General features: G+C 54.8%; 1 protein-coding gene across 1 annotated transcript; it reads right to left on the reverse strand.

The window, feature by feature from the left end:
• Nucleotides 1-9,456: 9,456 nt before the first annotated feature.
• SLC2A11 (solute carrier family 2 member 11) lies at nt 9,457-25,247 on the reverse strand. Its single transcript, XM_027088514.1, has 11 exons — nt 24,952-25,247; nt 19,825-19,985; nt 16,623-16,747; nt 14,844-14,973; nt 14,180-14,328; nt 11,134-11,321; nt 10,913-11,023; nt 10,543-10,644; nt 10,336-10,411; nt 9,989-10,116; nt 9,457-9,770 (listed from the first exon to the last, which is right to left on the reverse strand). The coding sequence occupies exons 1-11, from the start codon at nt 25,114-25,116 to the stop codon at nt 9,570-9,572; spliced, it is 1,536 nt and encodes a 511-aa protein (XP_026944315.1). The 5' UTR covers nt 25,117-25,247; the 3' UTR covers nt 9,457-9,569.
• Between the last annotated feature and the right edge of the window lie 1,958 nt (nt 25,248-27,205).

Below are 27,205 nucleotides of genomic sequence, written 5' to 3' on the forward strand. Positions count from 1 at the left end.
GCGCCCCGCCCAGTGCGGCTGCGGCCCAGCCTCCCGTGACGCCCCAGCCGGCGGAGGCCCCGCCCCCGAGGCCGCGGCGCGCTCGCGCCTGGTGACGTCACCGCCTGCGGAGGCCCAGCCCGCCCGGCGGAGCTCGGAGCCACTGCAGGGTCGGCCATTGGCCCTGAGCACCTCCTCAAAGTTCACGCGGCGGCCAGAAATCTGCCTGTCCCTCGTTTGTCCTTTCATCTAGTCACAGCGACGTCTGTGTGCCGGGAGCAGCGGGGATGCGGCTTTAGCGGGACAGATGGCCCCTGGCCCTCCAGCAGATCACAGCCGGACAAGAAGATGGAGTCCCAGCTCATTCCACTGAGCCCTTGTGTGTCCGCAGTCTCCGCGTGCGCGCGCGCGCGTGTGTGTGTGTGATGGGGAGGGGTGGTCATTGATGCAGGTGGGAGGGGGCTTCCACAAGCGGGTCACCATCCAGAGGCCTTCCCTGCACCCCTGCTCTTCACGGTGGGTAAGGATGCTGGGAGGTGCCCAGGGGAGGGGCAGGGAGTAGGAGGGGTTCCAAAGGCAGTCAGCAACTCCGTCTCAGAGCCCACGCCAAAGCCCCATCCGGTCCCCTGGACAACCCCTCTGCAGGTCTGGAAACTTGAGCTCCTCAGGGAAGCCCCACCCTAGCCAGGTCCTGTGCAGATGCCCTCTCACAGAGCCCTGGGTGCAGTCTCTCTCTTCCACTGTTGGTCAGCTCAGGGGGCACCTAGTAGGTGCCAAACATACAAGAGACATGGACTAAATACTGGCTGAATGAATGAATGAAGTTAGCCATGACACGGCAGGACGAGGACAGGGCCAGGGATGAGCCTGCAGGCCCTGCCATTCCTGGGCAGGAGGGCCACCCGACTCCCGCTCTGAGGAGACCCTGGTGGGGGGGCTGTGCTGGGGAGCAGAGCTCTGCAGGCACTCGAGGGGGTTTGGCTCATGCTGGTTTGGCCAAGTCTCAGAGCTCTCCAGGGAGGTCCTGTCCTTGGTCTCTGGCAGGTGTGGTCTGGTTAAGGTGGCACAGCACACACTGGCCTGGACACTGGGCATGTGATAGAGCAAGGCCACCATGCCTGTGGGAGCAGGCGGCCTCAGGCAGGAGGTCACATGGCCCAGCTGTGCAAATACTCTGTTAAATGTGGATCCCTCCAGGTGGGCCCCAGGTCATATCCCTCCCCACTCCCACACCCCAGCAGACTTCCTGTGCCCAGGGCTCTGTTACCACTGATGCACCCCATGCATTGTCTCCAGCCCGGGGTGCTCCTCCGATCCCCAGCAGCCAACTCCGCATGTCCTGCTACCTGTGTCCAAATCCAGGTGCATGACTATTCTCCCACCCCTGATCGCCTGCCAGTGAAATGTACCTCCATCCACTGTCCCTTTACCCTCACTTCTCCGGCCCCCACCCCGCCTTAGCCTAAGTTAGCTGGCACCACCTTTGGCCTGGCCTGGCCTGCCTGGGGGAGGGGTCTGTCTCCCCACCCACTGGCAGCAGATCTGGCCATGTGACTTGCCTTGCCCAGTGAAATGTGAACAGAACTGACCCAAGTGACTCCAGCCAGAAGATTCAGGAGCCAGCACCTGGTTGGCGGTTCTCTGATAGTGGAAGTGGGTGACACATTGAAGCCTTGCCAGCAAATAACCTGCGACACCATGTAGGTGAGCCACTGTTCGGGGCCCGTGCTCCTGGCTTCTGGCTCCTGGCTTGGGCGTTGGTCCTGGAACGCTGTCGCTCAGTTCGTCAGGAAAGCCCCAGAGCTCCTGGCTCCGTCAGGTCCTCTACTTCAAGGCCGTCACCATATCTGTTTGCGAGTTACTGCTTCCTTTCTGGGCTGCATGAGGTGGGGGACATTGCTGTGGCCTACCTTCTGACCCATTACTAGGTAGCAGGCGGAGGGCCTCCAAAGACGACCACACCCAATTCCCTGGAACCTGTGAATATGTTACCTTACTTGGCAAAAGGCACTTTGTAGATGTAATTAGGGCTACAGACTTTACAGTAGGGAGGTTGTCATGGATTATCTGGGTGGGACCAACGTAATCACTTGAGCCCTTAAAAGCAGAGAATTTTCTCCAGCTCAAGTAAGAGATGCAGCAGGAGGGGCGGTCAGAGAGCCTCTAAGCAGAAGGACTCAGATGTGCCGTTACTGGCTTTGAAGATGAAGGGGCCTCAGTCATTCAGCTGCAAGGAACTGAATTCTGCCAGCAGCTTGAATGAGCTCAGAAGTGGGTTCCTCCCTATTTGACCTGGAGACGCCTTGACTTCGGCCGTGAGACCTGAAGAAGAAGACCAGTCACTTTGTACTAGATTGTGACCCACAGAAACTGAGATAATAAACATGTGTTGTTTTAAGCTGCTCGATTTGTGGTAATTTGTTCTAGGAGCAATAGAACAGTAACACCCCCGGCATCCCCAGGGGCTCTATAATCACCTGCTGAACAACAGCGCACACGCACCAGGAGCCCTTGGCCCCCAAAATCCTCTCCCCCTCCCTCCTCACTGACAGCATCCCAGTTCTGTTTCCTTAGAACCTTCACTGCCCCAGAGCCACTGGCAACCAGGCATGGCCACTGGAGGTAGCTGCGGCCCATGTGATGTGCAGGGTCCACAGGGAAGCAGCTGCCTGCAGATGGAGGCTCTACCCTACGCCCTTCCTCCTAACCCCTCCTGGAACCTGGACAGGACTGCACTCCCGCCTGGAACCTGAACAGGACTGCCAGACGTGCAGCAGCTGCCAGGCAACCCTGAGCTGGAAAAACACAGGCAAAGGAGGGGGAGTGGCAACCCAGAGGAGCCTGGGGCTCTGGCGGCTCTGCCCTGCCCCTTCAGCTGCCTTTACATTACAGGAGAAAAGTAAGCCCCTCTCTGCTTGAAGCACCACTGGTCAGGGTTTCTGACGTTTGCAGCCCTAGGGCAGCTCCTGGCTGGTACAGAGGACTTCTTGAGGGCCACACCCCACAGTTGAGGGCTGCTGGGCAGAGAGGGGGTGGGAAGGAAACCTCAGGATGTAGGGAAACGCCAGCTGGATGAGGAGGAATACGGCCCATACGAGCACCCGGCAGGCCCCTAAAGCTGGCAGCCGTGCCCCCCACCCCGGTTGAACATCTCTGTGGGCAGGACGCAAGTCACCCACGCTGGAAGGGGTGCATGGGGAGGGGGAGGGCCTGCTGACTCCATGATGCAGGGCTACTGCTGTCCTCTTGCTGCCTCTCCCTGACACGGACCTGGCCATCAGTCCACGTCCACGGACGGTCCACCTGACCACCGGCTCCCACAGCCCCTTCGCCAGCTTCATTCCCCTTGCCATCCCTCCCCCAGGCACTCGCGGTTCTTCACTCACAGCAAGAACCCAGCCAGCCTTGAGCCCCTGACTGTCCCCCACGCACCAGGCCCTGTGCCCTTGTTCGCTGAATGTGGTAAAAGTTGCAGCAAAGACAAGCAAAGGAAACACCCTCCCCCTCCAGTCACAGCGGAAGAAGACCTGAGGGGTCATCATCCCTGCTGGAGACCCCCCCCCATCTGTAGCTGAAGGTACAGGATTTTAAGAGGGGTGTCTGCCAGGAGAGCACCACACTGCAAAAGCAGGGCCCAGGCTTGTTGGGGCGCTAGCGGTCATGGCCAGCTCTCCCCCACAGGATGAGACATGGTTCAGAGAGGGTGATCCGGGCTGAGCCTCTTAAACTCTCTGAGCCTCAGCTGCAAAATTTCAAAATGGGGGAATTCTTTTTCCATAGATTTGTGTGAAGATTTAACGAGATTAAGGACAAGCGCAAAGTGACTGCATTCAGTATGTGCTCAGTAAAAGCTACCCGATCTTATTGCTTTGTCATCAAGTGTCCTGGAGCAGAAAACGGACTAACAGGCCTGACCCTAATGGTGGCACTGGGCAGTGTGGGCGACTGTGCTTTCCCTCCCTGGTGGCCAGGTCCTTCCCCACCCCCGCCCCTCCCCCATCCTATCAAACCTGAGGCCAAGCTGCGTCTCCCCCACCTCTCCTGGCACAGCCTCTCCTGTCTGCGGGGCCCTGTCCCTGTTTCCTTGCCCTGCTGAGGGGTTCCCTGGGCAACAAGGACTTCCAACGCCCACCCCACACTCTCAGAGCCAATTTGGCTGGATGGACAGCAAGTGGGACACGGCCCAAGGGCTAGGCCCAGCTGGGGGCATCTTTATGGTCCGTGCTGGGGACCAGGGCACCTAAGTGTGACCAGTGCAGTCCCAGACCTGGGACACAGCCTGACACCTGCCCTGCTCACAGCCTGTGCACCACGGGATTTCGAGGGATGGATCCTTTCTCACTAATCTTCACCAGGGGCCAGTAGCGGCCAGGGTGGCCACTGGTGCCGAGGGTGGGGGGGGCAGCTGGGGAGGCAGGTCAGCAGAGGTGGAGATGGGGCAGGTGCCAGAGAGAAGCTGGGAGAACACACAGAGGGCTCCCAGAGTGCTGACACCTGCCTTCCAGAAAGCTCCGCATTTACCGGACCCACAGGCCTTCAGTCCCATCCTTCAACACTCCTGCCTCCAAAGGAACCCCAGCTGGGCCTGTCCTCAGGAAGCCAGCTCCAGGTGACTTCTCCACGAGACCTCTCCTGACCCCGACTCAGAGAGTTCTCGCTCCCCAGAGAACCTACTGCTTGCCGCTTCTGCTGATTTGGCGGTTACTGCTTCCTACTGAAAGCCAGACAAATTCTTTATGATACAACAATGATCAATTGTTTTTTTGACCTAAGTGCCAAGGTAGTCCAATGGGGAAAAGATGGTCTTTTCAACAAACAGTGCCAGCACCACTGGACATCCATTAAAAGTAAATGAATAAGGGAATTCCCTGGTGCTCCAGTGATTGGGACTCGGCACTTTCACTGGGCCTGGGTTCAATCCCTGGTCAGGAAACTGAGATCCTGCAAGCCACGCAGTGCAGCTTAAAAAAAAAATGGTGGACACTAGATGACTGTGGATGTGGTGATCAGTTTTTAGATACAACACAATCCATGAAAGAATTCATAAGCTGAACTTCTTTAAAATTAAAAACATCTGGGGATTTCCCTGGTGGTCCAGCGGTTGAGACTTCGCCTTACAATGCAGGGGGTGCGGGTTCCATCTCTGGTCCAGGAACTAAGATCGCACATGCCTCCAGGCCAAGAAACCAAAACATAAAACAGAAGCAATATTGTAACAAATTCAATAAAGACTTTAAAAATGGGCTTCTCTGGTGGTGCAGTGGTTAAGAATCTGCCTGCCAATGCAGGGGACATGGGTTTGAGCCCTGATCCAGGAGGATCCCACATGCCACGGGGCAACTAAGTCCGTGCACCACAACTACTGAGCCTGCGCTCCGCAGCAAGAGAAGCCACGGCAATGAGAGGCCAGTGCACCGCAACGAAGAGTAGCCCCGGCTCACAGTAACTAGAGAAAACCCGCACACAGCAACGAAGACCCCATGCAGCCAAAAATAAATAAAATAAAATAAATTAATTTAAAAAGGAAAGACTTTAAAATATATATACAGGGACTTCCCTGGTGGCGCAGTGGTTAAGAATCCACCTGCCAATGCAGGGGACACGGGTTCGAGCCCTGGTCCAGGAGGATCCCAGATGCCATGGGGCAACTCAGCCCGTGTGCCACAACTACTGAGCCTGCACTCTAGAGCCCGCGAGCCACAACTACTGAAGCCCGCGTGCCTAGAGCCCGTGCTCCACAACAAAAGAAGCCGTCTCAATGAGAAGCCTGTGCACCGCAACAAAGAGTAGCCCCCGCTCGCCACAACTAGAGGAAGCCTGCATGCAGCAACGAAGACCCCATGCAACCAAAAATAAATTAAATAAATAAATTTATTAAAACATATATATACATTTTATAAATAAATAATAAAAACGTCTGCTCTGTGGAAGGCACTGTCAAGAAAATGAAAAGGCAAACCACAGACTGGGAGAAAATATCTGCAAAAGATGCATCTGATCAAAGACTGTTATCCAAAATATATAAAGAACCCTTAAAACTCAACAATAAGAAAACAAACAACTTGATTTTTAAAAACAGCCAAACAGTTTTTTTTTAATTAATTAATTAATTTATTGGCTGCGTTGGGTCTTCGTTGCTGTGCACGGGCTTTCTCTATTTGCGGCAAGCGAGGGCTACTCTTTGTTGCAGTGTGCGGGCTTCTCATTGAGGTGGCTTCTCTTTGCTGCCGAGCACAGGCTCTAGGCACACAGGCTGCAGTAGTTGTGGCACGCGGGCTCAGTGGCTTGCAGATTCTAGAGCTCAGGCTCAGTAGTTGTGGCACACGGGCTTAGTTGCTTCACGGCATGTGGGATCTTCCCGGACCAGGGCTCGAACCCGTGTCCCCTGCATTGGCAGGTGGATTCTTAACCACTGCACCACCAGGGAAGTCCCAAAACACTTTTAACAGACACTCACCAAAGAAGATATATACAGATGGCAAATTAGCATACAAAAAGATGTTCCATGTTTGTCATCTGGGAAGTGCAAATTACAACAAAATACCACCACACACTTATTAGAATGGCCAAAATCACTGACAACACCAAATGTTGTGAGGATGTGGAGCAACAGGAACTCTCATTCAGTGCTGATGGGAATTAAAATGGTATAGCCACTTTGGAAGAGAGTTTGGCAGGTTCTTACAAAACTAAACATACTCTTACCCTACGATCCAGCAATCATGCTTCTTGTATTTACCCAAAGGAGGTGAAAATGTATGTCCACACAAAAACCTGCACGTGGATGTATATAGCAACTTTATTCACAATTGGCAAAAGCAACAAAAATGTCCTTCAGTAGGTGAATAAACTTTGGGACATTCAGACAATGGAATTTTACTCAGTGCAAAAAGAACTATTAAGCAATGAAAAGACATGGAAGAAACTTAAATGCATATTACTAAGTGAAAGAAGCCAATCTGAAAAGGCTACATAATCTATGATTCCAACTATATGACATTCCGGAGAAAACAAAATTGTAGAGACCATAGAAAGATAAGTGGTCACCAGGCGCTGGGCAGGGGCAGGAAAGGGATGACCATGTAGAACAGAGAGGATTTTTAGGGCAGGGAAAATACTCTGCATGATACTATCATGGTGCATAATGTCATCATACATTTGTCCAAACCCATAGCATGTAAAACTACAGGAGTGCACCCTAATGTAAAGCGTGGACTGTGGGTGTGATAATGACGTGTCAATGTAGGGTCGTGGATTGTAACAAACGTCCCACTCTGGTGGGGGACGTTGATAATAGGAGGCTGTGTGAGTGTGAGAGAGGGGGCATATGGGAAATCTCTGTACTTTTCTCTCAATTTTGCTGTGAAATTAAAACTACTCTAAAAAATATCTTTTAAAAATAGTGGGCAAAAGACTTGAACAGAGTCTTCACAAAAGAAGATACGTGAATGGTCATATTAGCACACGAAGAGATGCTCAGCATTATTAGCCATCAGGGAAATACCTCAATGAAACCACAAGACGCCACTACACCCTCAGTGGAATGGCTAGATTAAGAAGAGTGACATTGCCAAATGCTGACGAGGATTTGGAACATCCAGAAGTCTCATCAATTGCTAGCGGGAATGTAAAACAGTATATGCACTTTGGAAAACAGTTTCTGCTACGGTTAAACATACATTCATTATTTTTTTTTAACATCTTTATTGGAGTATAATTGCTTTACAACGGTGTGTTAGTTTCTGCTTTATAACAAAGTGATACATTCATTATTAAACTCAGCAATTCATTTACCCCAAAGAAATGAAAGCATACATCTACACAACTTGTGCAGGGATGTTCATAACAGTTTTATTCATCATGGCTAACAATTAGAAACAGGGCTTCCCTGTTGGCTCAGTGGTTAAGAATCTGCCTGCCAATGCAGAACACATGGGTTCGAGCCCTGGACTGGAAAGATCCCACATGCCGCGGAACAGCTAAGCCCGTGTGCTACAACTACTGAGCCTGTGCTCTAGAGCCCGCATACCACAACTACTGAAGCCCGCCTGCCTAGAGCCCGTGCTCCACAACAGGAGAAGCTGCCGCAATGAGAAGTCGGCGCACCATGGCAAAAAGTAGCCCCCACTTGCTGAAACTAGAGAAAGCCTGTGCGCAGCAACGAAGGCCCAATGCAGCCAAAAATAAATAAATAAAATAAATAAATGTATTTTTTAAAAAAACAACAACCAATTAGAAACAGCCAAATGTCCACCTGCAGGGAAATGGGTTAACAGATGATGGTATATCCATACAGTGGAATACTATTCAGCCATACAAAGGGATATATGCTAATACATGCAACAACACGCATGAACCTCAAAAACTTTATCTGGAGCAAAGCCAGACACGAATGCATACATATGGTATGAAATTATATCAAATTCTGAAAAAGAAATCTGACCTGTAGTGACAGAAGGCAGGTCCGCGGTTGCCTAGGGCCTGGGGTCGGGCAGGGTATTGATTGCAAAGGGGCACAATGGAACTTTGGAGATGATGTGACCGGTCTACCTTGATGGTGGTGGTGGTTCATGGATATGTACACCTGTCAAAACTTATCAAACGTAAACTTAATATGGATACATTTTATTGTATGTAAATTATACCTCAATAAAATTGATTTTTAGCAATCAATTCCTCAGAAAATCCTTCCCTGACCACTCCCCTCTCAAACACCCCTTGGTATACACACCCTTCAGAAGCTGTATTTTCTTCCACTTCATTTCCCCAAGTTTGTTTTGTTTTGTTTTAAGATTTTTTTGATGTAGACCTTTTTTAAAGTCTTCATTGAATTTGTTACAATAGAGCTTTCCTGGTGGTGCAGTGGTTAAGAATCTGCCTGCCAATGCAGGGGACACGGGTTTGAGCCCTGGTCCAGGAGGATCCCACATGCTGCGGAGCAGCTGAGCCCATGCGCCACAACTGAGCCTGCGCTCTAGAGCCTGTGAGCCACAACTGCTGAGCCCACGTGCCACAACTACTGAAGCCCGCGCGCCTACAGCCTGTGCTCCTCAAGGAGAAGCCACCGCAATGAGAAGCCCACGCACCACAATGAAGAGTAGCCCCCGCTCACCGCAGCTAGAACTGCTAGCCTGCTCGCCACAATGAAGACCCAAAAATAAATAAATAAATAAATAAATAAAGCCAAAAATAAATAAATAAATAAAAATTTAAAAATTTGTTACAATATTTATTCTGTTTCATGTTTTGATTTTTTGGCTGCGAGGCATGTGGGATCTTAGCTCCCCATGCAGGGATCAAACACGCACCCCCTGAATTGGAAGGCGAAGTCTTAACCACTGGACTGCCAGGAAAGTCCGCCCAAGTTTGTAATTGTGTTTTTATTGGTTTCCTGTTAACTGCCTCCAGACAGGGAGCACCGAGAGGTCCCAGACCCCATCTGTCCGGCTCACCACTGATGGCTAAACACCAGGCCTGCACACAGTAGGTGCTCAACAAACACCCATTAAACAAGGGGATGCAGGGCTGGTGAATGGAGAGGGCCCGAGGGAAGAGCAGCAGCCGGCTGGGCCCCAGCCAAACCTGCTGAGCTAGAGTTCTGTGGACCGGATGACCTCCGGCCTGTCCATGCGGGGCCCTGGCTCCACCCCGGGGAAGTTGAGTCTGTGCAATTCCTCTGAGATGTCCATGAAGCTCTTCCCTCTGGTCTCAGGGAGGAAGAAGCCAGTGTAGACGGCCCCACAGACACAGACACAGAGGAAAGGAACATAGAGGAAGTGGGACAAGCCCTCCTGTGGGTTAAGAGACCCAAGCTCTGGTGTGGCCCATTCAGCCCCCACATGGAAGGCCCCACCACAGGTCCTGATGAGGGACTCGACCCTCTTGGCTCAGATAAGCCCCATCCCCTTCAGTCTCACACCTCCTGGATGGAGCCTCCCCTGGGGTTCTCATGCTGACAAGGACAAAACCTACGGCAGGGCCCCCGGGAGGGAGGGGCGGGCAGGCCTACCACGATGAAGGGGAACCCCAGCCCGACTAGGAAGAGCATGGTCCACATGAGCATCCCGCAGACCATGTAGGCAGCAGGCCGAGCCATCTGGTCAAACAGCTCTGTGGCCAGGATCCCGGTCACTCCGGCTGGAAGGAGGAGTGGGGACAGGAGGCTGCCAGCCAGGGCTCCCTGGCCGGCCTTCCCCCCACCTTGCCCCAGACAAGAAAGTGGGGCCCTTCCAGCGCTCCTCCAGCCATTCCCTCCCAGAAGCCTGTACAGTGGGGGGAGGGCACACCCAAGCATCCTTCACCCAGACATCCGTGCTCCTTCAGCCAGGCCCAAAGACAGGAGCTCTTCCCACTCACCAGGGCCAATGCCAAAGCTGAGGATGAAGGCAAAGACGCAGGACATGGCCAGGTAGGGCATCCAGGGGAGGGAGCTCTGCGGCAGAGGGGCGGGGGTGAGGTGGTGGTGAGGGGAGGTCAGGCGGGGCCCAGCCGCCCGGCCCTCATCCACGCCCTGCTACCTGCAGGCACAGGGCCGACGCCCCGCCCTCATCTACGCCCAGCTACCTGCAGGCACAGGGCCGCTGTGAAGACGCTCCCCCAGCAGGTCATCAGGCCGTACCCCACCATCAGCAGCATCCGTCGGCCCACCCTCTCGATCACCACACACTGCAAAGGAAAGGAGCCCTCACTGATTCACTGGTGTGGGCCACGGTCGCGGTCCCCTCGGTTTGCGGGCCAGCAGTGGGGAGGGGCCTCATGAGGAAGCCCGGCAAACTAGATGCTCGATAAGTGCTTGCTAACTCGCCGTATTTTAACATAGCGACCTGAAGTGGAAGTGGCTTAGCGCTGAGGCCTGCGGTCCCCGGAGGGCCAGCACCCCCAAGGGTCCTCCGCAGGGCTGGGGGATGAGGTGTCATCCCGGAGGCAGACTCACGCTGAGCAGCGTCGCCAGCAGCTCGCAGCCCCCGGTCCCGATGGCGGCGTACTGGACCTTCTCCGGGGGAATCCGCGCCTGGCTGAACACTGCCGACGCGTACGCGTACACCTGCCGCGGGGGAGGGGGGGAGGGGCGAGAGGCCGAGGCGCACCGGCCCTCCCCGCCGGCCCTTCTCCCTCCCCTCTCCCCCCAACCCCGGCCTGGCCCGGACTGCTCACCGTGTCGTTCCCGCACAGCTCCATGGCCCCGCCCAGCACCACCAGGCTCGTCACCTGCCTCCGCAGCGCGCGGTCCCGGAACAGCTCCCACGGGCGCCGCGCGCGCCGGCCCTGGCAGGCGGCGCGCTCCCGCTCCAACTCGGCCAGCTCCTCGGCCAGGTCCGCGGGGCCCCGCAGCCGCTGCAGCGCTGGGGGAGAGGGCAGGGCAGAGGATGCTGAGCTCCCCTCCCCCAGGCCCTCTGTGACCCCCACAGTGAGCTGCCCACGCCCACCTCCTTTCGCCTTCCCAGGGTCCCCTTGGTCTGATGGGGATGATCAGTTCACAGCACCACGGAGCAGAAAGGGCTTTAGAAACTCGGGGTTGTGCGGGGGCATCACACAGGACACAACTGTGGCCGATCTCCACTGCAGTCTCAGTTCACCCCTCCCTGGGCCATGGGATTTGGTAGCTGCTCCCACTGAAGAGGCATGTATACACCCGCCCCTTGGTGCTGGGTTCGGCCCTGCGACTCGCTCCGGCCCGTAGAATTAGGCTGTAGGAGGGCGTGCCGCGTGTTCCAATACAGCCTCAAGAGACCTGCTGGTTTCTGTTTGGTCTTCTGTCATCATCATAAAAACTTGCGGTGGGGCTGGCCCACTGGTCCCAGGAAAAAGCAGAGATGGCCCAGCTGGGACCGTCCTAGATCAGCCAATGCCCAGCTGACCTACACCAGTGACAGAGCCTCCAGCCAGACCTAACCTTCATCAGCCAACCCGAGAACTCAGAAGCTTGGGCTAAGTAATCATTTCCTTGGTCTCCCGCGGAGGTGCGACTGTTAGGCAGCAAGAAAAAAAACGGACTAAAAAAACCCCTGGTATGGGAGCAGGTGACGCCATAACTAGGACCTATGACATGCAGTGTTGGTTCCTAACCAGGCAGAGGACGGTGAGGAGGCTGGAAGAATGAAAGCCCGTGTAACGTGCAAGAAACAAAACAGGTCTAATGAACTTCTGGACTTGGGCAAAGAGATCTCCAAGCGTCGAAAGCATGAGCTAGCTGCCTTTACCTGAGTATTCTGAGCTGATTGTAAGGAAAATGAGCTCAAAAAGACCTTCAGAGGGAACACAATTTAATCCAATTTAACTTATTTCAGAGCTTGCTAGGTTAGTTAAATAAAAAAGAAAAAGAAATCTGTTTTTCATCTCCAGCTTCTCCATCTAGCAGAGCCCTAAGTTAAATCACAGCCTGAGAGCAAAGACTGGATCCAGAGCAAGGCCAGCGAGCCCTGGGCTGAGGGTAAAGACCAAATCAAGGGTATGGCTTCCTGCAGTGCCTCATGGACCCTCCGGGCTGGAAAAACGGGCATTACAGAGGCTTAAGGGTATTGGTCCTCCGCAGCTCGACATGCCCTAGATTCCAGTAATTAGGTTGCAAGAGAGAAGCATGTCTCGACAAGAATTGTGGGTGTGGCTTTCTGGCACATAAATCAAATGCACAGAAAGTTCACATCATTTTTGGGGAAAGTTGTATTGACAGAAGCTCTGCCGGCCTGGATGAAAAGACACCAAGATGGTTTGAAATGTAAAGACTTCTGTGCCCCAGTTTTCTATAGGTACATTTTCCAGGGCCCTCTTCAGGTGTCAAGGAAGGTGATAGAAAAGGAAGGCGATAATGTCAGGAGGCTCAAAGTCTGATCTTAAATCTACCCCGAACAGCTGAAGAGTCTTGACTAAGACCCTGTCTTCCTTTAGGCATTTCTAATCTGTACCACGAGGGTGCTGAAGAAAATGATCCCTAAGGCCCTTTCTAGTCCTGACAGTCTACGATTCTATTTGTCACAGCCTGGACTCCACTGAATAACATAATCGCTGTTTAACACTGAATTGTCTTGTGGGGTCATATTACAGTTAAATGACTCCAAAGTGCCACCATGACACCCAGATTCTCAGTGGCCTGGGGAGCCCCTCCCTGGGGGCAGAGCCAGGGCTTCACGCAGGAGCACTCTCCATCCCAGGGCAGGGGAGGCTGGCAGCGTTTCCCCAGGGGCACTCAGCATTGCTGTCGATCGGCAACTGCTTTCTGCCTCCTTGCCGCCTCTTTTTTGAAAAACAGTTTTTCACCAGTGTCTGCTGAGTGCGCGCGAGGTGGAAGACTTCTGTTTATCTCCTGGGTCTTTGGCTCAAGAAAAGGCATATATAGACTTGACATGATCTTAAGACCCTGGACTTCAAGCCTGATGCCATGATTGGGTGAGACTTGGTGGGGGTGGGGGGTGTTTCCGGATAGCACTGAGCATGTTCCTGCTCAGGGCAGGGACATGAATAATAACTGTGGCCACCATGGCAAGCTGGGAAGAATACATTAGTGGGCCCTGGTCTTCGCCCCTTGCCACATGAGTGGAGATGCCATGGATTTTCCTGTCTCTGGACTTTGGGTTCAGTGACGTGACTCTCCTTGGCTAATGGGAGGTTAGTGGGCAGGAAGGGACCAAAGGTTTGGAAAGTGCTTGTGCAGTTGGATCTGCCTTCCGGGCTAGTCTGTCAGTACCAAGAGTGCAAGGAGCAGTGTGTGCAGCAGAGCTGAACTGCTCCAGCTCAGACCAGCCTCAACTGGCCAGCCCCAGCTGACCCCGACACCATGAGCCAGCCCAACGTGAAGGATTGTGTGCTTTAAGCCAGAGATTTGGGGATTGTTCCTTCGGCATCATTATCGTGGCCATAGCTAACAGGGAAGACCATCAGCCCAGCTGGCATTGGGCCCTTGAGGTCTTACTCAGTGTTTCTTCATCTTGCATGTCAGGCAGGGGGCAGGTGGCGCTCCTTCTCTGCACCACCCTGGGGGTTCCCAGATGGCAGGTGCTGGGTCTGTTCCATCCCACTGCCTTGGCGCTTAGGACAGCCCCTTGATAAAGAGCTCTGAAGGGATGGATGGATCATGAAATTGAGGCACAAAGAGAGGGATAGCTTTTCCTGAATAAATGTGACCCAGGAAATAAGGACCCACATGCTCTGGCCAGATGTGCCCCATGGTCAAGGGTGGTCTGGGGGCCCGAGGTCAGGGACTCACCTGCCAGACAGGCCTCGGAGTCTCCACAGTCAATGAGGAGGTAGCGTGGGCTCTCGGGGAGCAGGGGCAGGGAGGCCAGCTGGAGCACCCCAGGCACCAGGCAGCTGGCCAGCAGCAGGGGCCAGGCCTGCGGGCCACCCAGGAGCTCCCTGGGGAGACAGAGGAGAGGCTGGGCCAGGTGCCTCCTTGTCAGAGCTCTGTCCCCTACCGGCCCCCCTGAGGGCAGAGGGTCTGCATTACCCTGTGCCTCTTCCCAACCAGCTCTGGGTCTGGACACCCAGGTAGGGACCCACGATAGGACAGGGTCATAGCCCCACCTCATCCCTGGCAACTCCTCTCCCCAGGGCTCTTCCCAGGGCACAGGGCTCTGCCCTCACCTCCCTTTTCTGGGATAAACAGGACATGCTCCCTTTAAAAGCCCAAACCTGCACCCTCTCCTCTTTGCTCCCTGATCCGGAGAGGCGAGAAGAGGGTGACTCACACCAAGTGTGTCTGACTGACACCACACTGGCCAGATGCACATGGACAGGGTTTCAACGCCTTCATACAAGGAAGCAACGCCTTAATCCACTTGGGGGGTAGGGGAGAAATTTAGGTGAAGAAGGGCTTTCCCTGGCATCCCTCCAACCTCTCAGTGCACGTGGGGTGGGGGGGCGGCACTTACCTGAGTCCAACCACCTGACCCATCACGACCCCCAGGGCGGCGAAGATGGCTGAGGTCATGGCCACAGCCCCTCGGAGCTCCTTGGGTGCGCTCTCCCCCAGGTACATGGGCTGGACGTTCATGCTCACACCTGGACATGAGCACAGCAGCTGTCAGCCACAGGCTGGACTCCCGCAACGCTTGGGCCCGCCTCTCCCCGCCACCCCCGCCCACCCCCGCCGCGGCCTTGGCGCCACCAGCCCATCATCTACAGGCACTGAGTGCCGCTCCCTCAGCCCAAGCGCTCTGAGGGGTTCCTCCCCACCTGATATAGGGCCAGCAGGACTCCGGTCAACTCCCAGGACTTCTGAGAGAGAAGCCCTATCACCGGGAGGAGTGTGAGGGGCTCAGAGGGAGCAGATGCCCACCAGCGGCCCCGGCTCTCACCTCTCACGTCAACTACCACCACATGTTCTCCCCCATCTTGGCTTCCCTGGGGACGCACCTCGCACCCAGGCAGCCAGTGGGAAAATGGAACTGGATGGCGCCGCCACTGCCCACCCCAGAGGGTGACAGCCGGCAGAAGCTAGGAGGCCGCAGTACTGGGGCAGCATCCACCTGGGAACACGTCAGGGAATGCTGCTCCACCCCCTCCCTGACGTGGGATCAGGAAACAGCCCTCAACAAGGTCCTGCCCCTCTCTGAGCACTGGATGGGGGGAGCTGGGAGGAAGGGGGGTACACTGATTGCCAGAAGCTCTCCCATGGAGGTACACCCACTCTTCCTACAGACAATTAGGGAGGGATTCCTTCTGTGCCAGGTACTCAGGGCACAAAGTTTGACCTGGTCCCTCTTCCCTGAAATGCGGGCTGTTCTGAGTGACTCACTTCTAAGTAGACTGCGGCAAAACTGATGGTGTATGACTTCTGAGATTAGGCCATAAAATGCACTGGGACTGTGTCCTTGCGCACACATGTGGGCTTCCTCTCTCCCATCACTTCCTCTGGAGGAAACCAGCCGCCATGCTGTGAGAACACTCAAGCAGCCCTACAGGGAGACCCATAAGCTGAGGAGCCCGGGCCTCCTGCAAACAGCACGCGAGGGCGCCATCTCAGAAGCAGGTCCTCCAGCCCCAGCCAAACCTCAGGTGACTGCAGCCCTGCCTGACAGCTTGATCACAGCCTCCTGAGAGGCCCCAAGCCAGGACCACCCAGCTAAGACACTCCTGGTTCCTAACCCAGAGAAACCATGAGTTAATAAATGTTGCTGGTGTTAAGCCACTAAATTGTGGAGTACTTCGTTTCACAGGAATACATAACTAACTAATGAAGACATCAGCACCTGGCTGTATAAACAGTAGGAGTCAAGGGGGATTGTTGATGGGCACCCCTAAAAGCCCAGGTGGACACGCTCAAAATTCTGCTCCCTCCCGTGACAAGCCCCAGAGCCTGAGGGGTCCCTAAAAGGCTACTCTGCTTCTGTAGGGAAGATCAGAGAGCCCGTCCTAGATGCCCTTTCATCTTGACTGCCAGGAAGCTCCCAGCTTAGAGGACTTCTGTTGGTTTAAGTTTGGGGATATTTGCCCTCCCATCCCTTACAACTTTTCCGTTTTTCTAGATCCACTTTAAGTACCTGGTTATATGACCCTTTTAAGATAAATCATATCTAATCATTCTGCAAAAAAAAAAAAATAATGGTGGGCATGAAAGGAAAACAAATCAATGAATGAAGGGAATAAAGAGGATACAGGAAAGTGTAGGAACAGAGGCAGGAGGGGATCCACACACACTCACACTGTACCTGCGCTGACGCCCACGAGCAGCCGTCCCAGCATGATCATCTCAAAGGAGCCTGCTCTGCGGCTGAAGCCAAACAGGGTCGCCGCAGCCACCACGAAGATGTTATTCACCAGCAGGGACTTCTTCCTTGGGGAAGCCAAACACAGGCGAGAGAGGTGGGTTCAGTCCTGAGGACCACCCCTGGGGACCCTTCTCTGAAGCTGCAGCCAGCCCTGATCAGACCTGTGTGTGCATGAGGGGACTGAGTCAGGAGTGTAAGCTACACGAACAGAAATGACGCTGGCCACTGTAGCTGGGGTCACTTGTGGGATGCCCCCAGGGGCCTACTCCCACTCCCCTCCTCCAATATGCCCCAAATTACTCTCCTTTCTGCCTCCGGCACGGCTTGAAGTGACAGAACTCGTACGGCTTTATCCCTACAGATTGAGCACTGCTCTCCTCAAACTCCTCTGTAAAGCGAAGGGCCTAACATCTGATTTCTCAGACTCGAGGAAACCCTGGGGAGGAAGAACAGGGGCTTCCGGAGTGAGGGAGGGGACAGCTGGGGAGCCAAGTGCATTGCAGAGTCACTGTTCAGAGCCTTCAGGATGGCTGGGTGGTCTCTGCCAGGCTGGTTCAACAGGACAGACGGCAAAACAGGAAGGGGCACTGGGCATGTCAGCAGCGCCACACGATGAGGCGTCAGCTCTGGGCTCCTGACACCGCGCTCAGAGGCGCCGTCATGCAGGTCACCCAAGAGAGGCCACAGGAGGTCATATGGCGCATGTACTGACAAGGAAATGAGCCACAGGAAGCCGCTGGCCTGCTCCAAACCAACAGCACAGGGGTGAAAGATGGGCCAAAGCTCAGATCCCCTGGCCTAGAGAATGGAGAATGACCGTGGATTATAACTTGATCCTGTGGTAACTCCAGTTGTGACTTATAAGCCACATACGGCTTCCTCACTGATATAAATTAATACAGTACTTCCAAGACTTTCCTGGTGGTCCAGTGGTTAAGACTCCACGCTTCCAATGCAGGGGGCACGGGTTCAGTCCCTGGTTGGGGAAGTTCTGCAGGCCAATGCCGCGCAGTGCAGCCGAAAACAAATAAACAAAAAAACACAGTACATCCATTGCAGCTATTTATCCGGCGAATGCATTTTGCTGCATTTCAATACACAGACGACAGCAGAAACACTTTACTTCCACCCGGCAGGGAGAGTACTGCACCTTTACCGACCTCCTTAGGGACATGGCAGCTCTCCAGCTCTGGGCCACACCTGCTCCATGGGGAGCTGCCCGCCTCAGGCATCTTGCTGGCCCGCTGCTTTGATGACTTTATGCTGAAAGGACCTGGGGAAGAGGAAGCGGCAAGTGCACCCGACGTCATGGTAACGTACAAGCATGACAGAGTGGGAGCCGCCACACCAGTGGAGCTCCTGACGTCCGAGGGCACATTTCCTCCAAAGTGCGGGATGGCTTGCTGCCCTTCCTCTAAGAAGGGTGGACAAATCTCAGATGGCTTCTTTCTACTTTGGAGGCAGCCTGTCCCACAGTGAGTGTCGTGATCTGACACCTACACTGGATATTTGCAAACCTGGAAGCTGTGAGTGGAGTATGCCCTAGTGGGTCCAAACCAGCTGCCAGAGGCTCCGCCCCTCGACCCTCTAGACCTGGGAGATTGTGGTGCTCAAAGTGCCCCCAAGGAGAATCACAGTGCAAGACCTAGGATTCTGGAGCAAAGCCACTACTTCGGTGAATTACTACCCCCTTAATCAGAAATAACTCCTGGCTGGTCACTAGGCCCTAGTGGAGAATAAACACCAGAATGGGGTGTCTGGCTATTGTTTTAGCCAGCTGAGTCCTGGTTTTCTGTTACTTGCCGTTGATACTTCTGCTAAATACACAAACATGTTATCTGTGCGATTTTGCTTCCAACAAAGGAGGTTACATCAGTGGACGCGGAAGGATGGGTGCCCACGGAACTCAGTACCGCGTTAGGAACCCCGCCATTCAGAAGTAGATGACCTCAGAGGGTAAGAGCCTGCCGAAGGACCCACACCATCAGGACTGCCCTGCCCACTCAAGCATGAAGATTGGGGTCACGCCGATGGGCAAACAGCCTCAGGCCGGTGGAAGTGCTGACCCAAGACAGGAGCAGAAAACCTGAGGATGGACGTTCCCGAGGCAGGTTTTGGAGTGACCAGCTCCAAAACCCAGGAGCAGACCCTCTACCTATGTTTCCAGGTTCTGGATCATACGCTTTAAACTAAATTCATCCACTAGTTTCCTTTTCTTTGACTAGTTTCCCCTACACTTTCTTCTTTCTTCTTCCCATGAGGTGTCTTGAGGACAGTTAAGTTTACCATTAAGTGTGTAGTGTGCAGAATATCAACACGTTAACGGCAGGGCTGGCAGATTGGTCGTCACGTGGAAACTCTGCACTCAGGGAGGACACCTCCGTTGTGTCGTCCCTGGTGGCTGTGACGAGGCAGTGCCCTGGGTGGTCTCAGGAAGGACTGAACCAACTAACGTGAGGAGGGGCACATGGGGAGCTGAATATATGGGTGAAAGGTGCCGACACGTGCTGGGTGGCCAGCCAAGGGGGGGACCATGAGAGCCGCTTGTTTTCCCGCCCGGCCTTGCTTCTCTCCTGCTGTCTCACGGGTGTAGGCGTGTGACCCAAGGTGGGCCAGGAACAACCCGTCTCCCTTGATTCTGAGAGTGAGCGAAGATGCTGGAGGTGGAACAAGGCTGGAGCTGATGCGCTGAAGGCATCTCCCAGGAGGAAAGCCCAGGCTAGGGTGGTCTTGCATCCTGCCCTCCCCAGGCCTGGCTTTTGACCACTTCCTTTTGTCCTATGAGCTGCCCCAGTATCCTTTGCGTTATCACAGTTTTCCATTCAGTCTGTCAGAGTCTGTCTCTCTTGTTTGCGACCCAAGATCTGCATCAGTTGGATACAAAGGGGGGCACTGGGGAGAAAACACCTGTTCACAGTCAGACAACATGTGTTGTATTGGCAGCCATGGGTCCTCCCTCCCTCCCGGCATGGGACTCTTCCCTCTGCCACATCTGCTGGGAAACGTGAGTCACCCGGTGAAACTGCAGGCAGAGCGGGAGGCTGGTGAGGAGTTGACTCAGGCCTGGGCCTGCCGGGCATCCTGCCCACACCCGGGGTGCCCCTCATTGAAGGGCATTTGGGGGTCCACGGGAAGCACTTACCTCCCCAGTGTGATGGCCAAGGGGCCAGCAAGCAGTGCTCCCAGAAGGCCCCCCACGGGGTACAGAGACACGATGAGGGACCACACAAGCAGGACCAGATGGTCGGGCAGCGGCCGGTCAGTTCGCATCCGCCACGTCTCATTGGTGAATTCTTGAATGTACTGTGGACAGAGATGCCAGTCAGCCCCCCTGGGGGCGGGGGCTCCCTCCCCACAACAGGCCTTCTCCCCACAGGCCCTGCCTCTGCAGAGCAGGCAAGTCTCCCCAGCAATCCTAGTCCCTTCGGGGCAGGACGGAACTCACCCAACTGCAGGGCACTGTGCCGTCTCTTTCAAACACAGTGTCTCCTGGAGCTCAGAGCTGGCCAGTCTCTATGTGCCCCTCTGAGTCCACTATCAGCACCCCTCCCCCACTTTTGGCCTGGGAAGCCACCTGCATGGGCCACATCAGCAGGCTCCCTTGATGACCAGCTTTCTGATGGACTTGGCCATCAGTGAGCATCAGCAGAGCAACAGAGGAGGCAGGAGGGGTGTTTGTCCCCAGGGCTCCATCACTGGGGGCACCTCAGGATCGCTGCAACGCCTGCCCAAAAGACCCAGATACCCTCCTCTTGGTCAGAGATGAATGTCAGCGTCTGGCTGGTCTTAGTCCTCCCAACAGGACGTGAGGGAGGACGTGAGGATGACCAGGGGGTGTAGGTGAGCAGGCCAGCTCAGGGTAATGGCTGTTAGCCTGGTGCCTGCCAGGTCCCTCTGGGGGAAGGACCTGTCTGGGGGAGCTGGGACCAGGGCCAGCCTCCCCTGACCTTGGCTTGAAATCCTCAAGGGTGACCATTCAAGGGGGTAGGGGAAGCCTCAGAAGCCAAGGAAGTCTCATTTGCAGGACCCAGTGATGGCCCATGGGAAGCAAGGCCTGAGAGTGTCCTGCTGTGGGCAGATCCCTCTCCAGCGTGCAGGTTTGCACTGAAGTGGACACTCGCATGCTTTTTGAATAAACAAATAAAAAAGCGAATGGAGCTCAGACCCCCCTTTCTAAACCCTTCATTTCATCCTCTTTTAAGGGACTGGGCAGCTATAGTTGTTTCTGCCCAGAATGTACTCCCGTCCCCAACTTCTAAGCACCAACACGCTTTGAGGGAAATTCTTTCCCCTTGACAATTACACCCCCCTACACAGTTGGTCACCTGACCCAGGCCTGGCCAATCAAAGTGCTCCACCCTCCTGACCACATGATTGGTCTAGTGGGCATATGATCCAAACCAGCCAATCAGAGGGCATGTGATCCAAACCAGCCAATCAAACTCTTCCCCAGCCTTTCTGCTGGAACTAACAGGGAGGACTTCTGTTTGGGGGTTCCCAGTCCAGGACAGGAAGTGAGTCTGGTGACAGCTGCTCTCTTGCACTGGGTGGAGGATGATGCCCTGCAGGGATAGGAGAGCCCCAGTTCCATCCTGGGACCTGTTTCCTGCAGCCCCACCTCCTTCACAGCTATGTGACAGGACACTTGCCCTTCTCACTTAGGTGGGATAGAGGTGGCTTCTATCAATGGGGCCGAGAGATTCATCCTTTCCACAGGCATTTACTGAACGTCGGCACAGACCAGGACAGAGTCAGGTGCTGGGGACTCAAAGATGACTTGGACACTGAGAGGAGACCAGCAGGAGGCTGAGACCAAGGGCTGGGGAGGGAGGGTGACTCCAGCTGTGGGGGCTGCTAAAGGACGGCTTCAGGGAGGTGATGGCATTTGGGTGGCTCTTGAAGGGCTTCTTGCAGGTGGGGCAGAGAGGGCTTCCCATCAGAAGGAGTCTTCAAGGAAGGGCTGGGTGCATTTGGGGAACTGCGTTTAACCTGCTTTGATAGCGGAGTTGGGGGAACGAAGGTGGAAGACAGGTGGACAGGTTCTAATCCCAGGAGGCCTTGGACTTCAGATGGATGAGTCTGTCCTTATTCCTGTAGGCACTGGGGAGCCACAGAATGTTTCTGGGCAGGGGAGTGGTTTGATCAAATTTGCGAGGATCTAGAAGGGGGAGGTCAAAGGCAGGGAGGCCAGTGATACAGGCAGGAGAGACGGGGTCTGAACTGGGATTGTGGAAGAGACCCGAGGAGAAATGGCTGGAAGCCAGAGGCAGTTAGGAAGGACTTGGTGTCCAAGAGGGAGGGAAGAGTCAGGGCGGACCCCAGTCACTGGGTGGATGGTGGAGTCATCTACTGATATCAGGGACTCAGGAGAACTTGCCAGTTTCAGGGGAGGATGCAGAGCTGGGTTTGAAATCGCAGGGCCTGTGGAGCATCGCAGTGGAGGTGGACGTGTGGGAGAAAGCGCCACCAAGTGGCTGCTGGCCTGAAGATCCGCTGCAGGCAGCGGCTGGCCCTGGCCCAGCACCCACTGGGATGGTGATGGTGCGCATGGAGGGTACATAACGAAGTCGGGGCATTGATGATGGAGAGGTTGTAGCCAAATTGAAAAGTCCCACCAATGCCAGCCGCACAGATGGTCAGCAGCAGGACCCTGCCCTGGAACTGAGGAGAGAGGAGAGGACACAGAGTGCCTGACTACAGCCTCCACCAATCCCAGCACTGCAATCTATCTGAACCAGGCAATGATGGCTCCACTTTGCAGATGAAGACGCTGAGGCAGAGACGAGTTGCCTAGTTAATATGGCTGGCAGGTAGCAGAGGCACCCCTAGCCTTCTGCTCTGAGTCCAGGATCTCACTGCCCCTTCACCCCTGACAGCATTTTCCTGAGATGGACAGCCATTCCCGGCCCTCCTTGCCGGGCTGCCCCTGGGCATGCCTGCTGTGGCTCAGGGGACAATGCCTTGAGCTGGGGCCCCACAGGCGTGAAGCTCTGCCTCTGGCAGGACAGGAGTCCCCGAGCTACATTGACGCGCCCCAGTGAAACTCTCTCAATAGAGTGGCTGGGCCTCCCTCTCTTCCCTCCCAGCCTGTTCTGCCAGGAGGCTAAGAGGAGGGGCCACACGGACCTACATGTGTGGGGGCCTGGGGGGGGGCACATGGAGCAGCAGAGAGCAGCCTGGGTCGCAGTGCCAGCTCTGCCCTTCCTCCCTCATCTTCCCTAAGGGGCTTCCTCGCTGGCCCTGGTGACGATAATGGCTACCTTCAGGCTGGGGGACAGCCAATGCGCATGTGCACTACACACACCTGGTACAACAAAGGGCAGCTTTTCATCCTCATGCAGCACCCTTAGAGATGGAGGGAGAACTCCCCAAGGCACCCAGCTCAGCGCCCTGATGCCCCATCATTAGATTGGTATCTTCTTCGGGGGATTCAGTCTTGTTTATAATTTTTCTCTTACAATTTTTAATTACAAAATAACCTGCTCGTTAAATTTTTTGAAAATCCAGTGTACGCTAACAGTTCTCCACTCTCCCAAAGAGCAGTGAACTGCTTCCCTCAGATATTTTCTGAGACATTCACAAAGTGGTTAACTATACAAAAATCAAATTGTTGATCTTTTCCTAGTAACTCTATACTACCTTTCTTGCTCGGGCAAATTGTCCCTCAAATATAAAGCACTGTCATATTTATTACTTTTTTAATTCTTAAATACAAGTTTCAAGTCAGAAGGATGCTTGGCTAAGGGCTTCCTGAAGAATCTCCAGAACCTGAAGACTACTTACTCATTCATCCGTCAAATACCAAGTGCCTGTCCCAGCCAGGAACTGAGCTGGGAGGCACACACAGTGCGGCGGGGTGTGGGGTGGGGAACGACAGACCTGCTTTCACCGTATTGTGAGAACATGGCCTGGGGGTGGGGAGGTAGAGGCTCTGAGGGCAGGTTCCTGCCAGAGATCTTGCCACAGGTCTGCAGGCAGGTCTATGACAGGCACCCTGGCTGCCCGCAAGTTCCTACAAGGTCTAAGTAACTTCCTCCCAAGCCTGAAGCCATAGGGGGAAGCCAGGTGAGAACCCAGGAGTCCCGTCTCAGTCTCACTGGAGTCACTGGAAGCACCCTTCTGGGCTGCCCGGAGGTGAGAGTTCCACTAAGAGAGCAGATCTGCAGGAAGCAGCAAGTCACGCACCGCCTGATGAGAACTGAGCCCATGTGACAGGGGTGCCGGCAGGTCTCCAAGACTTCATTCCATGAGATCGTGCATGGAGATTGCCTAGTCCTCTGACTGGTCATGGAAAGCATTCAGACATTAGCTATGGTGGTGATTATTAAGTCAGTGAATAAAGATTTCTTGCCTCCCTACTGTGGGCAATAAATCTACTGTTCTAGGTGCTGGGGATATAGTAGCGAACAAAAGAGACGAAATCCGTGACTATTCCAGCGGGGGAAGACAGGCAGTAACAAATAAACAAGGAAAATACATAGTAAGTCAGCTGTGCGACGTAGACAGAAAGCAGGCGAAGGGGAGAGGGGCGTGTCTGGGAAAGGTGGTCAGGGAATACGCCATGAGAAGGGGGCCTCCGCACAAAGACTTGAAGCAGGTGAGGGGAAGCGCCATGCAGATCAGCGCCGGTTGGCGGGGTAAACCCTGAGGCGGGGTGGTGAGCGTTATAGGCTTGCTCTTCCCGCTGCCCCGCCCCCTCGGTGCAGCAGGACGGGAGGACGGAGTTTAGAACCAGCGTGGAGGAGATGAAGGTTGGGGAGAGAAGTGAAGGTGGGAAACAGGCCCAGGACGGGATGAGGCGGCCAGGACTGCAGTGCCCAGGGGCTGCTGCTGCTGGGGGCGTGTCCGGCCCATACGAGGACCAGAGGGATGCTAGCCTGGGACGCGGCCGGTGCGCAGGTCCCGTGCGCAGTGCGCACACTGCGCCCCAGCCCAACACTGCGCGTGAACACCTGCTCTTGTTCGTCTGGGCCGAGCACCTAGCTCCACTGTGCACACTCAGATACTTCTGTACACTGGACGCGTTCGTTGAGCCTTCCCAAGTGCACGCCAGTCCGCAATCCCTCATCCGATAAGCCTGGGCCGGCAGGTCTCGGAATTCAGACGTTTGCGAAAAGCGGATCGGCGTGGAAGAGGGAGGCGCATGCGTAGTGGGCATTTGCGAAGACTCGCTCAAAGCTTACCTTAGCCAGAGCGCGCGGCCAAGACATGTGCGCAGGCGCACAGGGCGTAAAGGGCGTGGGGGGCTGGGGTCCCGCGAGCGGGTCACCTGAGTCCGAGGCTGTAACGGCGGCTCGTGTTCATCCTCCATCCCTCCCTTTCTGCAGCTCTGAAGGTGAAAAGCCACTGACTCCTTACTCGGCCGAGCCTGTGGCCCATCTCCGCAGACCGGAAGGGGGCTCAGGTCCGAAGTCACCACGGCCAGCCCCTGCATCCGCCTTCGCCTGTCGTGGCCGGCGGCTCTGATCAGCGCGCTCCAGACTCGCACGAAATCCCGGCCCTGGCCCCTAGTCCCCTCGTCTCCTCCCCCGCTGCCGCCTCCGGCGTGACTCTCAGCCCGTCACTGCTGCGCTCCCCTTTGGACCTCCGCCGCCGCCCCTTCCGGCCCCTCTGCCCGGCCTCCTCTCACCCCAATCAGGCGCCCCTGTCCGCCTGCGGGAGGCCCCTGTCCCCAGGCACTATAAGGGCCGAGCCCTTGATTCCGCACAGGCATCCCCACTCTCCTCCAGTACAGGTGTCCCCGCCCTTTCCTCCCAGGGGAGGGACAGGATTAGGAGGGCCAAAAGGCAGACCCACAAGTCTGGAGAGCTCTCATCCGTCCGTCCTGGCAGAGCCAGTGACTTGGAAGGCGGGTGGGAGACCCAGTCTCGGGTTGCAGCCCGGGGATCCATTCCGTGAGAGGCCAGCCCGGCCTATGCGACAAGATTAGTCCGGCCCAGTGGACCTTGTGAGATGAGGAACCACCGGGTCCACTGGGCAGGATTAATCTTTTATTTCTCAGGGCTTCTCAGGTCCTTCATGAATCCAGGAGTTGGATTAAGGCCAAATCGAAACCAGTTGCCAAAGATGCTATTTTTGGTCATAGAAACATAGACCTGAAAGTGACCCTAGGAAGTCATCTGAGCAAAGACTGTGATAGGACATACACCAGAAGGGATACTGTTTTATTTTTGCTGCCCTGAACTTGTAAAAGTTTCTAAAAAACATCATGCATTTTTTAAGGAAAAATATCAATACAATAAATAAAATATTAGCAGTTGCTAAGTGCATGCCTTTCTGCATCTCTGCATCAACTGAGATGATCCACTGCTGTGATAATACCCTCTTCGCTCCCTCCCCGCCGCCCCCCCCTCCATGGACACCTCGCTGGAGTCAGCCCCCCAATGCGTGGGCTCCCCAGCCACTAATTATTATCCTTAGGCAAGGGAGCTTGAGGTTTCTCTTTGGCAAACATTAATCAGGAGTTTAACCTTGAGTGTGTGACAGTCAAGGTTGTGAGTGTTTGTGGCTGCCCAGTGCTGATGGCTAATCCTCTCAACGTCCCTGAGACTCCACAAGGTGGAGTCTGTGTCCGCAGCACCCCTGCAGCCCTGCTGGAAGTCGGGGCTGGGCTTTCAGATCTCCAAGTCCAGCGCAGACCCTACGGGATGGGGCTGTCAAACCACGCCTGAGTCAGGGGAGCATGGAAAGACAACCCCCACGCGTGCCGACTCCTCCTCCGGGGAGCTTCCCGCGTGGATTCCCACCCAGTCTCGGATTCCCACCCAGTCTTGGTTTCCCCGGTGAGAAGGCAGAGGTGGGGGTGTTACCAAATCTTGGCTCCCTGTCCACTGATGCCGAATAGAAATAAGGAGACAGAGTTTGGAGGAAATAGAACAGAGTAGCTTTATTCCTTTTGCCAGGCAAGAGGGGAAGACAGTAGGCTAGTGCCTCAAGAACTGTGTCCCCCTCCTCGGGGAATCGGAGAAGATTTTATATGTGGGGCTCGCAGTCCCGGGTATATGATAAGGATCAAAAGTAGTGAAGGTCTTGCATTTCTTTTCTTCTGCAAATTCATGGCCAAAGCTGGCATCAGGCGGCTCAGCAACCAGGTCTGGCGTCCCTGAAGTTATCGGCTGGTGACCTTCTTTCTGAAATGAAGAGTGCTACAAGGGAGTGTAGGGGGAGAAGAAAGGCCAGGTGCAAAGGGTAATTTGTACGGAGTCAGAGAGTAATCAGCTTTGTGAAGGACAAGTCCAGCTACAAGTGTTTGTTAGTAGTAATAGCTAAAGAATAACCAAGATTACTTAACTCTTTCAGGCCTGTTTATATTGTTTCCCCAGTCTGTTCATTGTTTCCTTATTTTCCTTGTTTATCAGAAAATTCTCATGTCTATTTTTCCTGCAACAGGGTCAAGGGAGGAGGGGTGGCCTGCTTTCAGTCACCAGTGCTCAGGAGCTCCGGGAGGGAGGCCAACGTGGGTGGTGACGCCCCTCCCCCGCCATGGGAGCCACGACCCACGCTCCCTCCTACACTCCGGAGCC

The sequence above is a fragment of the Aethalodelphis obliquidens genome, unplaced genomic scaffold (assembly GCF_003676395.1).
Source record: "Aethalodelphis obliquidens isolate GAN/ISIS:26980383/991018 unplaced genomic scaffold, ASM367639v1 scaffold63, whole genome shotgun sequence".
NCBI lineage: Eukaryota > Metazoa > Chordata > Mammalia > Artiodactyla > Delphinidae > Aethalodelphis > Aethalodelphis obliquidens.